General features: G+C 39.5%; 2 protein-coding genes across 3 annotated transcripts; both read right to left on the bottom strand.

Annotated features, from left to right (window-relative positions):
* Nucleotides 1-282: 282 nt before the first annotated feature.
* On the bottom strand, nt 283-2595 carry LOC102785208 (guanine nucleotide-binding protein G(I)/G(S)/G(O) subunit gamma-5-like). The gene is made up of 3 exons (XM_006792130.3): nt 2414-2595; nt 904-1046; nt 283-560 (listed from the first exon to the last, which is right to left on the bottom strand). Exons 1-2 carry the CDS (start codon nt 2492-2494, stop codon nt 921-923), a joined length of 207 nt encoding a protein of 68 aa, XP_006792193.1. The 5' UTR covers nt 2495-2595; the 3' UTR covers nt 283-560; nt 904-920.
* Nucleotides 2596-2683: 88 nt separating this feature from the next.
* On the bottom strand, nt 2684-11222 carry ssx2ipa (synovial sarcoma, X breakpoint 2 interacting protein a). 2 transcript variants are annotated; one of them, XM_006792136.3, is made up of 14 exons: nt 10952-11222; nt 9991-10131; nt 9603-9766; nt 9233-9442; nt 8607-8717; nt 8373-8508; nt 8215-8290; nt 7945-8125; nt 5783-5933; nt 5511-5647; nt 5007-5180; nt 4787-4904; nt 3377-3530; nt 2684-3218 (listed from the first exon to the last, which is right to left on the bottom strand). In XM_006792136.3, the coding sequence occupies exons 2-14, from the start codon at nt 10022-10024 to the stop codon at nt 3074-3076; spliced, it is 1791 nt and encodes a 596-aa protein (XP_006792199.2). In that variant the 5' UTR covers nt 10025-10131; nt 10952-11222; the 3' UTR covers nt 2684-3073. The 2 variants fall into 2 exon arrangements, with proteins under 2 accessions (XP_006792199.2, XP_006792201.2); XM_006792138.3 differs by having other exon boundaries at nt 10992-11222.
* Nucleotides 11223-11751: the final 529 nt, after the last annotated feature.

The following is an 11751-nucleotide window of genomic DNA, read 5'->3' as shown; positions in this document are numbered from 1 at the left end:
TGCTAGAAATTTTACACTGTGCCCATTTTAATTTTGGCTCAAGAAACAGATCAAAGTACTTCTTGCATTACCAATTTCATGTATAATGCAGCATCTTTTGACCCAAACTCTTCCTTTGGTCCATTTAATGATTCATACACAAGCTGTTTCCATAACTGTTGCCTCTAAGGCTACATGAAACTAATTTCTCTCATATTAGCTGCATTTGACAATAATATGGAACTATATCAATTTGCTGAATTCTGATTTTGTTTGAAACAAGAAAAAGATAATGGCAATAACTTGAGTAGTAAAGAATATTTTATTCATTAAATACAAAAAAGTTGAGAACAGTGATGACTAAAATAGAATAGAAAAGGCACAATAATTGAGTCAAAAATCACACTGTGCCGTGGAAAATAATACCGTCTCCTGTCTTCTACCTTATCTAAAAATAGCCAGTCTTCTTCCTGTTTTAAATCCATTGAGTTCTACTTTTGAGAATTCCCGTGGCAGTATAATGGCTTGGCATAAGGAGCAGTGCTGAGGTCAATTTTTCCCTGTAGCATCAAAATGAAGGCCTACAGAACAAGAGAAAGGGGAAAAAAAGAAAAGACAATCATTTTAAATGGTTGAACAGCTCAGGATGAGAAGATTTTATTCAGACTATTTTTACTGGTTTACAATGCAACAGTATTTGTATAAACTGAAACAAGGTTTCATAGTATTAAAAAAAGCAACTCTTTTAGTATCCACCTGTCGATCACAAGTGTTAGATCAATTTATTAAAAATAATGTCAATGTAACTGTCAAGTCTCAGATGTTTTTCAATTCAAGAAAGAAATCTGAATACACAGTAAAGACGGCATGTGTAGCTCAGCAACAGAACATGTATGTGCATATTCAAAAGTGTGGCTGACTTACCAATGGACACAGAGGTTTCACAAGAAGGAGCAGACCTTCTGCGGCCTGAAAGGGTTGGTGCTGGATGACACACCGGTGAGCAGGGGGTCTTGGAGAGCATTCTGTATGCAAAACTGTTGTAGATCTGCAGCTGCCTGAGAAACCTGGTGAAGACAAGAAAAAGTACATAAGTCATTTAGAGCAGGTGCATCCCAATATTTTTGAATGACTGCTCAGTCACCTGTATGATGCTTTTTGGAGCTGGGAAGAATGGAAAATTGACTGGATCTTATATAGTGCTTTTCTACTCTACCTGAGCAGTAAAAGTGCTTTATATAACAAGGCTCATTCAGCCATTATTGGAAGGTTTAAGTGCTTTCTATCAAACATCGGGGTTAGCATCTTGCCCAAGACTGTTTGCCATATAGACTGGAGGACCTAGGGGCTGAACCACCAATCTTCCGATTGGCAGATGACCTGCTCTACCAGTTACCCCTGAAAATACAGGAACACACACAATCGCCAATAGTATGTTTTTATAAAAATCCCACACATAAAATAAAACTCAGTGGATTTTAGAATAGACCATAAATAAAGCTGGACTGCACCAGTTTAAACCACAATTATCAGGGTCAGAGGTTTGCTTAGTGTAAGCACAGTAAAGCCTTTGTGAAGCAGACTGCTGTGAACAAGGCTAATAATACTCCACTGCACAACTGAGAAGGAAACTGTAGAATGCACTTTTTAAGCCCGACCAATATCAGAGATGAAGCCTTGGTGTCCAATTTTGCTTGCGGTACAACTGGAAATGCAGGAATTCTTTTAAAATAGATGCTCTTCATTTACATGGAACTGTAAACAAGGCACATCTTCTCCAACCATGACTGAATCCAGTCTTTTAGGTTGTTTGAATGTCGTTATAGACAGTATTTGGAAAAAACGTTCAGTGTTTGAATTTGCATAAGTAGCTAATAAAAACGATCATTGTCATTATTTATCAATTATGTGCTTATGTCAAGTTACCTATTCAAATCTTATAACATAATAATTAGTAACATAAATATGAATTCAAAAAGGAATGCCCACTACACTTAGTTTACAAAAATTTAAACAAAATAATACATCCGTCTCATACATGGCGTTTCCCTGGTCTGTAAGTTTAAGAAATTTGCCATCTAGTACCTTACTTTGAATAATTATTTTGTCAAGTAAAACATTAGCTACACTGGGGGTGGTGGAGGGGGGAGAAAATATTGCTAAGCTACAGTTTCAACATTTGATCTTAAATCGCTTCGTTAAATTCGTAACCAACTACAGCTATCGTGTCGTCATCATCTTATGTTACTCGGGCGTTGTTTTATGATTACAAGCAGCGCGAAACTTCCAACACTTCCCCCTCGGTACAAACAACGCCCTGCTTCACAGATACTCTCGGCCAAATTAGCATCACGGTGCTAGCATCCAGCAACAGCTAGCGCTGTTCGCAGATTTTTCCGTTAATTGTCAGGAAAAAAAAGTCACTTTTACTTACCTTAACTCTGTTTATGCTCGCCTCAAAACGAAGCTGCTGTACCACCTTTTTCATGGTCACCAGGTTGGATGAACCCGACATTTTTATGACTTTTCTGTGATTGAAATAAAACGCTGGGCGGAGGGAAACACGTCTCTGCTGGTTGCTGCTGAGACAAAAGCAAAGATGACGATATCCGGATTCCGGTTGTTCACACTTTTAATTGCAACTCCCAATTCAATCCACCAGGGGGCGACAAATGAAAGGGAAACTTATTTAATTATATTTAAAAAAAAAACTTTATTGTTATTACTTCTTGAGAGCAGATCTAATCGATCTAATGTTAATGCAATGCATACTTCAAGTCATAATTTATACTTATAGATTATGTAAACATAAAAGGTAATTTCAGTACAATCAACAGGTAGAAAAGAATTTCTGGCTACAACAAACTCTTATCATTGCTTGGTACCCTTGCTTGAAACACAGCTTAATATCTGAACTGTCAGTAAAGAAATGAGCTATGGCAGACTTAAAGTGCTTTCTTGTGTGATCAAGCTTTGGTGAATTGTCTGTGCACATCCACTGAAAAATGATTGTTCAGAGCTGATGGATTTCAGCCACAGATTTAAACTAAACTTTGTTGCAGAGATAAAAACAAAAAAGGCACTTAAAAGTTCTTTAACTGAGGCTGTTCTCATCTTCACCCATAGAGAAAATACTCAAGTCACTGCATCGACCTCCGTTTTTTGCCTTGACCCGATTATCTCCATCTTCAATGGTGCTACACTCTTGCCAGAGTCCTCGATTTGAATGTCTGGAGGAACTAAAAAGAGAAAAATATATACACTAAGTAAGAGTCTCTTATCCTCACTGACTCATGCATCTGTTGTTAAGACATTCACATTTAATATCGTGCAGAGCATTTCACTGCATGAATAAAATGCCATCCCTGAAAACAGTTATCTAGTAACTCACTAATACCTGCTTTCTGGTATTAAGCGGAGTGTCCGGTAAAGTTCAGGAGTTGATGGCACAGCAGCACTTTGTGAAGATCTGGGAGTGGAGAACGTTGTGTAGGTAGATGATTTGGCCAGCTGAGCTTTCACTGAAGACATTCTGATCTCTGGCTCACTTCCTGCAATACAGACCGTGTTTTAAGGACAACAGTTTTCTGGTAATGCATTAGGTGTTCATATGCAGTATTAGAAAATGATTATTTGTTAGTCTTTCTCTTACACCAAGTTTTTGTAGTTTTCACACTGATGTCCCCAAGCAGATGGTACTGAATAAACAAGACTGACTTGGCGATGTGATATTGTGGAGCCGTGCAATGATTTGGATAGCTCATAAATTGTATTCACAATAGAACATAGGAAACAGATCCAGTGTTTAAACTGAGGGGGGGAAATATTGGTTCATTTTAAATTTGATGGGAGTGACACATTTCATAGCTCAGACAGAGGCCACAACAGATTGGAACAGTAGGAGGTACTAAAGAACAGCAGGAGGAACATTTCGTAAGTAAATCGGTTAGTTAGTAACAGAAATATGATGGAGTGCATTTTAAAAAAGAAAAGAAAAAGTGCATCTTAGAGAGGCTGAGTTTCTAGAAAGGAAAGATGGAAATGGGTTCACAAAATTCAGAATAGTGTTCCTTAAAATAACATTGCAAAGACCATGAATATGTCATCATCTACAGTAAATGAGATCGAAAAGATTGGAGGAATCTGGGGAAATCTCTGTGTGCTAGGGACAAGGCTGAAAACACTGGATGTCTGATCTTTGGGTTCTCAGGCAGCACTGTATGAAAATTAGATACGATTCTGTCATGGAAGTCACTGCACGGGCTCAGGAAAACTTCCAGAAATCTCTCACAGTTTGCTGTGCTGCCCACAAATACAGGTGGAAGCTCCATCATGTAAAGAAGAGACCATATCTGCACACGATCGAGAAATGCTGACATCTGCTATGGATTAAAACGCTTTTAAATGGACTGTGGCAAAGCAGAAAACTGTTCTCTCGTAAGATTTTATGGACGATTGATAGAAAGAAGAGGGGATGCTGCTCAGTGGTAAACACGGCCCCGTCTGAACTTTTGAGACGAGTTAATGGCATCGAATTTCAAAATGAGTGAATATTCTTCTTACAATTGTCCATTTTAAAACATTTGATGCTTTCTATGTCATTGTTTCTACCCTGAATAAAAATCTGGAATAAAAAAATTAATTAATTCTTTGCATTTACACAGCATCCCAACTTTTTTTCAGAAATGAGGTTGCAATTGTGCCCAATTTTAGCCACGTTAGAAGGTAAAACATTTAACCACTGAGAGGCTACGTCATTCAACCGCCCACTCCAGAAAGCACCTTAATTTAAATTGCACCAACTTACTAACTGATAAGGCACTGTGACCATCTGATGAGGAGCATCTCCTTCGGTCTGTAAAGGGAGTCAAATTCAAAAACTGATTCTTGAGCCATGAAGCGCGATCCTCTTCGAAGGCCTTTTTCTGTCGAAATAAAAAAAAATGATTCCAAAGAAATAAATGCACCACCACCATCACAATGTGTGCTCAATTTAACTACGGGACCAAATCAGAAGCCTTCAGCACCTCTCGGCCCAGACGAATAGCAGCCTCGGTGAAGTTTTTTCTCTCCCTCTCGAAGTTTCTCTTTTGTTCTTCAAAGAGCCTCCATTCCTCTTTGAGACGCTCCTTCTCCTCCAGTGTGTAGCAGTCATTAAGAAGAGCGGCAGTCTCATCGTCAAACGAGGTGTTGAGTTGTTGCTGCAAAAGCAGGAGTGGTTATTCCTTTGATACCACATTATTTCTTAATGTTCCTAAATCATTTTTGATACTGACTAACAGGCCAGAAACATCCTCGTGGGGACATCCCATTGACATAATGCTTTCCCTAGCCACTTACCTTAACCCTTAGCCTAAACCTAACCCTAACCCAATTGTAACCTTGACAGTAAAACCACATTTTAAGTGTGAAAAATGCCTCCAACCTCATGGGGACCTGAATTTTGGTCCCCACCAAGATAGTAATAACCCGTGCACACACATGTCCCTCCCCTTTGTAAACACACTGACTGCCTCTCATCTGATGCTGACCTGAAGTAGCTGCTGTTGTGCATGAATGAACTCTTTGCACTGCTGGACTTCACACCTCATCCTCTCCATCTCATCCTCGTGGGTTTCCAGAGGAATCATCTCTTTATTAGACTCCAGCTGATTCTGCACTTGAGAGACTTGACAAACAAAAACCAAATGGATAAGCTGATAATTTTTGTTTCTTTCCAGGCATGACACATTCAGCTACAAAAGAAAGGTTTTGCAGATGAAAAATGTTTAAAGTTGTGCCATTGTGTCCAAGCCGAATCTACCTTGGCTGTCTAATTTCTCCACATGGTTCCTCAGCTTCCTCCACTGCTGACGGATGCTGTTTGTTAGCTGCTCCCTGGCATGCTCACAGGACTGATCCAGAGTTTCTCTGCTGGTGTCTCCTGATTTCTCCTCCCCATCTGAATCATGATGCTGCAAAACAGCCAAAACAATATAGTGGGCTTAAAAGGAGGAAATCAGGAGATCTGAACTTCAGACATGTCATTTCTAATCCTCTGGTAAACATTTATGGACCAGTTTTAGTGCTCTTTGTATTTTGAAAGTATCTCTATGCAAAAAACAAACAAAAGCAACCATTTAATATGGTAACAAGACTAAAGCATTGTACCACTTTCGCTTACAGGTATGATCTATTGGTGTATTGGCTGAGTCCATTTGGCAAGGTTGCGTAAGACAACGTATTGGTCTGCTTTGTTAAATATTCTACTTCAACAACAAGTAACACCACAAGGTGGCGTCTCATTCCTTGTTGTACTCTCAGGGATTCTTGTCACTACCATATGTGCGTACGTATGTAGGAACATAAATTTTCTATGGCGATATTGTATCGATACAGTGACAGCAAATATCGACATTTTAAATAAATGAAAATGCTATGAATAAGGGGGCTCATCTCAACTTATACGAGGTAACCTTTCTACAAACAGTTGCCGTCTGACTTGATTGACTGAAATCACTCTAGGAGACAATAAATGCCGTCTAATTTATAAATGCAGACTAACTGCTACCTTGTTTCCATCAGTCTGAATGAGGCTTTGTCAGTGAGCACAACTCGAGAGAATTTGACTCAACCAGCTGCCAATGGAAATGTAATAGTTAAATGTGAATTTCTGTTAAATGTGACTTTCTATAGACAGGATCAGAAGTGATATTTTTGACAATCACAGTTTCTGTCTCATCAGGAACATATTGCATGTGATTACCAACTTGACCCTATCCGACTGCAGACTGATAGCAACATACAGTATAGTGTTTAAAAAAAAAAAAAAATTCACAATAATATTGTGATAATATCGTATTGTGGGGTGTGGTGATTCCCACCTCTAATGATCTAAAGTAATTTACAACAAAGCCCTGAACAGCTTTCTGGACTAACAAGCTATGCAGTGACAAGAAAGTACCCGCCTTTTGCAATTCTGAATTAAACCTACTCCTGAGGAAACAAGACCCAGCTCTTATACACCCCCCCCCCCCCCCCCCCCCCCCCCCCCCCCCGTTGGAGGCATAGGTACACCTGAGTTTTGTAACAGCAATAAAAGTCCTCTTCTTCTTTTATGTTTTGGTTTACTGTCCAAAAAGCAAAGTCCAAAATGATTTAAACATAACAACCTGGTAATTTCAGTGCATGAGCTATTTATGGGCTGGTTCCATCTTATTTATGTGTTTATGTGTAAAAACCACAACCAATACAGCCTTCGTTCGCACAATATCATACAATTGATTGTCCCAAAAATCAGAACAGAATTGGGGGAAAAGGCTTTTAAATACGCTGCCCCTACTTCCTGCAATAATCTGCAGAAGGAACTGAAATTATCAGAATTGGTTACCTTGGGAGAGTTTAAGTCTGTCTTAAAGGAACGAGAGAACAGCTCTTTTACTCAGTGTGATTGTTTTTAATGTACTCTTAATTTGATCTGTTATTGTATATTTTACACATGTTGGTATGGGATATTGTATTTGTTTTAAATGTTATATACCTATGTGGTATGTGACTTTTGTTGCCATGATGCCAGGTCTCTCTTGGAAATGAGATTTTTAATCTCAATGAGATTTTTTACCTGGATAAATAAAGGACTAATAATATGGGTAAAAAAACCCAAAACAAAACAAAACAACCCAACACAAAACAATTTACTGGGTCACTGATTAAACAATTTTTAGTTTTATAGTAAGACTTTTATTCATAAGGTAGGCCTGTAAAAGTTGTGAATAGATACCATCACATTATTGTGACACCTTGCAAGGATAAATATTATAGCCAGTACCAAACTTTCAATCTAAAATATCATCTGATATTTTTTCCCCTGACACATTAATGTACATATGAAGTTCATGATTCACCATCTGGATGGTTTCCTCCCCATAAGAGAACCATCAATCTTTTCAAACCCATCTACCAGAGGTGTGTGTGTGTGTCAAATACCTGCTCCTGGCTGTCATCAGCAGTGGCTCCTCTGCCAGAAGAACTGCGTGGACTCAGGATATGAATCATCTCCTTCTTCATCTGCTGGAGGACTTTCTTAAGCTCAGCGTTCTCCAGCATCAAAGACTTCTGACTTGCCTCGTAGTCACTGAGCAAAGACTTGTACATCTCACCCTCGTGGCTGCAGAAATCAATGACAGATCAGTTTATGTAAATAATATTACACATTTTTCAGTTTCCATGGTTAAATGAATTTCACTTTCAAAATACCTGGCTGTTGCTTTTGCAGTCTTCCAGTGACCCCTTTTCCCATCTGACCGTCCCAAGCAATTCAGTACATCGATAGCTATTTGAGGAAAAAGAGAAAATCCAACAGAACTGACAGAAAATTATGCAAATCATTGTTTGTTTAAGTTAAGCACATTTACCTAGTTTCTTATCCTTTCTGTCAACCAGCAGCTGGCTGAGGCGCTCTTTGAGCTTTGCAGCTTCTCTCTCTTTTCTTTTGGCATCATGACTGTACTGAGAGGCACGGCTAGCAATGATACTTTGGAGCTTCTGGACCTGTCCAGAAATAATTGATTATTTACAAGCTGTCAGGTTTTTGCATCCTGAAATAACTAGTATTAGTAACAAAACCACAGTGTGAGAAGAAGCTTTACCTCATCCTTTTCTGTTTTTAAGCAGCTCTGCAAAGTCTTAATTTTCAGTTGCAGCTGCCTCTCCATTTCATGCAGACCAGATTTCTCCCTTATTGACAGTTCCAACTGATCCTGGAAGGAAACACATGATACATGACGTAAAACTGTTATATGCCGTCTGAAGATTTTCTATAAATCAAATTAAATAATCAAATAAACTAAAAAATACACTATAAATGAATAATAATAAAATGAAATTCTATGTGAATCAAATGACTTTTATTTTTTCTAGCAGCATGTTTAGAAAAAAACAAAACAAACAAACAAAAACAGGGACTATGCATCACAACCAGATACCATCAAAGTGACAGGAAGCACGTCAAGACCTCCCAGCACACAGCTCTAAAAGGTCTGTCTTTGCTTGACTGACAATGTTCAGTGGGGATATTCATAGTGTATACACACTACCATGCTTTCATATCTCTAAGAGGTGACAAAATGTGACACTGCATTACTCCACCTTTACTCCAAGACATCTGTACGCAGATTATAGCCTGAAGAAATAAAATGTTGGCTCCACAGAGAAACGAAAGAGACACTTTCTCTCTTGGAAGTACATTAACAGAAAGATCAGCGGTTATACATGCCTTGAGTCTGGTATTGCTCGTCTGCATAAGCTCCATGGTGCTGGATTTCTTTAGCTGCTCTTTCTCAAGCCCTTCTACAGAGCTCATAGTTCGCCTGTGAATCTGTAGCAGCTCATACATGGCATTCAGAGCCGGCACTGCATTCAGGCCAGTCCCCTCTGGTGAGGTGGCCTCAATATACGTAGAGGAGAGGCCCAGTGAGGAGAGCTCCTGTGGGGGGATGGAAATTAAAAGTATGTCCTTGTCTAGGGGTTATCTTTTTGGAGACAATAAAACGTTTCCATATAAACCAAACACTTCAAGTAGTAATAATAACAATCAATAATAATAATAATAATAATAATAATAATAAACCTAGGGCCTTCCATACCTGATTGATGTATGAAATGCACTGAAGAATGTTATCCTCTGTGCAAAAGGCACTTATTACACTGTAGGAGCTTTTTGCCAAGGGAAACAAGTACGATGACACAAAGTTGTTCTGTCTCGAGGGTGACATCGTAACATGTGATATGCTGGATATCTCATAGTTTTCTGCAAACACAGAACAAAGAAAGGGAAAAATATTGAAACTGTGGAAACATTACATCTACTGCTCTCTTCCTCTAAAGAGAGGCTTGAATTAGGTTGCAGATGAGAAATGAGAACAAAAATGTGGGTCACCTCTAAAGCTAATGGGACTTGCTATTCTTGAAGCGCTCTATCAAATGCATCGTTTCAGCACACACACACACACACACACACACACACACACTTACCCATCGATGCCTCAGTTGTCCACCACTCTCCCATATCACCAACACATCAGGACACGAGGACACGAGGTCATAAGTTGTCACCAGGGAGATGGATTAAGCAGCCGGGGGTTGTGGATCAGAGGACAGCACTGGAACAGAGCGCTGCAACAGAGCATCAAGTCATGAGACAGACCAGCAACAGATAATCTGAGCCGAAGCTTCATCCTCACAGGATTAACTGTCAGATGTGTGCCGGTTTGGAGGGGGATTCAAATGGGTTTTAGGAGGGTGCTCCTATTGGTTACTGGCATCCAAACTGCTGGGCTGTAAGATGATCTGAGCCTCAAACCAAAGGATTACAGAGATAAAAATAAGAGAATCCATTACAGAGAGTAAATCTGACAGACTCATTTGTTCTACGTGTTTGTTTTTTAACTTTAATCACTGACATGCTCGGTGAAACAGGCTGAACCACACACTAAACTAAAGGGGCCACTCCCACAGCTTTACCGCCGTGACTTGCATTCAGGTACAGGTTCATTGTGTTGATGAATAAAAAGAAAAAACGGCGCACTGAAAAGCTGGGGCGTGTTAAAACGGTTGGACGCAACCACCAATCATGGGAAATGTCTGCTGCCTCACAAGCCAACTCTTCCCAGTTTATCTAATGTAGCAGAGAGCTTACACAGCTTTTATCTAGAAATACACACACTGGGGAGGCGATAAAGTCAGACGTGCTACGACGTGACACACTCAATGCTTAAGGTCAGGAGCTGCTTAAACGTACGTAGTCCAGCAAACATGCTTGCTTACTTTGCTGTGTCGTTTGCTAGACCTCTACATGGCTATAGAGAAATACCTTAGAAGCTTAACGCTGCTAAGCATAAATAACGTTCACACATGCCGTGTTTCTCCCCCGTGATGTTAGTTAGCCAACAAGATAATAGCCATGCTAACATGACAACACTACAAAGATACTCACTCAAGGGCGTGAAACGGGTCAACTAAATCCAACAGTTTACCTCCGTGCTGCTGCTGGCACGGTTAATACACTCCTTCCCTGAAAACACCTCCAACTCCGGTGTAGACTCCAGTCGACATCCTGTCAACAGCGGCAATAAGTATCAAAACTCCCGACACAGCCCAGCAAATACCTCCACAGGTTAATGGGCAGACTCTGGCTGCTGCGGCGTTTGTATTTTTTTTTTGAAGTCTATTCCTCCGCTGTCGTCCAATCAAACTGCATTGTTATTGGTGGCACCGTTGTTAGGCAACCAGTATGAGGGCCGTGCATTGGGTGTACATTATGCAAATGAGAAATGCCGTCAGGTGCCACAGTCAGGTGTCATAAATGTCACTGCCGCGCCCCCTGTGGCTGCAGGAGGTATTACTACACATAAAGCCTGTTTTGACAGCTTTATTTATATAGAGCTGCCAAATTAATTGTCATTACACATAGACTCATTGTGCTTGAAATAGAAGATAATGTGTTTCACTAGTCTAAACTTCTTTATTTGACTATAAGGACCAATTTCCCTGAGCCAGTTTGAGAATTTTCTAACTTTTGATATGTGACAGAAAGCACTTCTGATAACCTTATTAATATGATTATCAAAACTAAGATCATTGTCCAAAAATAATGCAAAGATTCTCAACTTACTCACAAAAGAGATGATTAGTGTAAAAAAAAAAAAATTCTGTCTCTGACTTTCTAGACCAACAACAAATATTTCTGTCTTGTCTCTGTTCAGCTCTGTTCAAAAGGTTTGTAGACATCCAGTA

This window comes from Neolamprologus brichardi, chromosome 18, assembly GCF_056152115.1.
Source record: "Neolamprologus brichardi isolate AB-2024 chromosome 18, ASM5615211v1, whole genome shotgun sequence".
Taxonomy (NCBI): domain Eukaryota; kingdom Metazoa; phylum Chordata; class Actinopteri; order Cichliformes; family Cichlidae; genus Neolamprologus; species Neolamprologus brichardi.
Note: the sequence above shows the minus strand (reverse complement) of the source record. Positions and strands in the feature narration are given on the sequence as shown.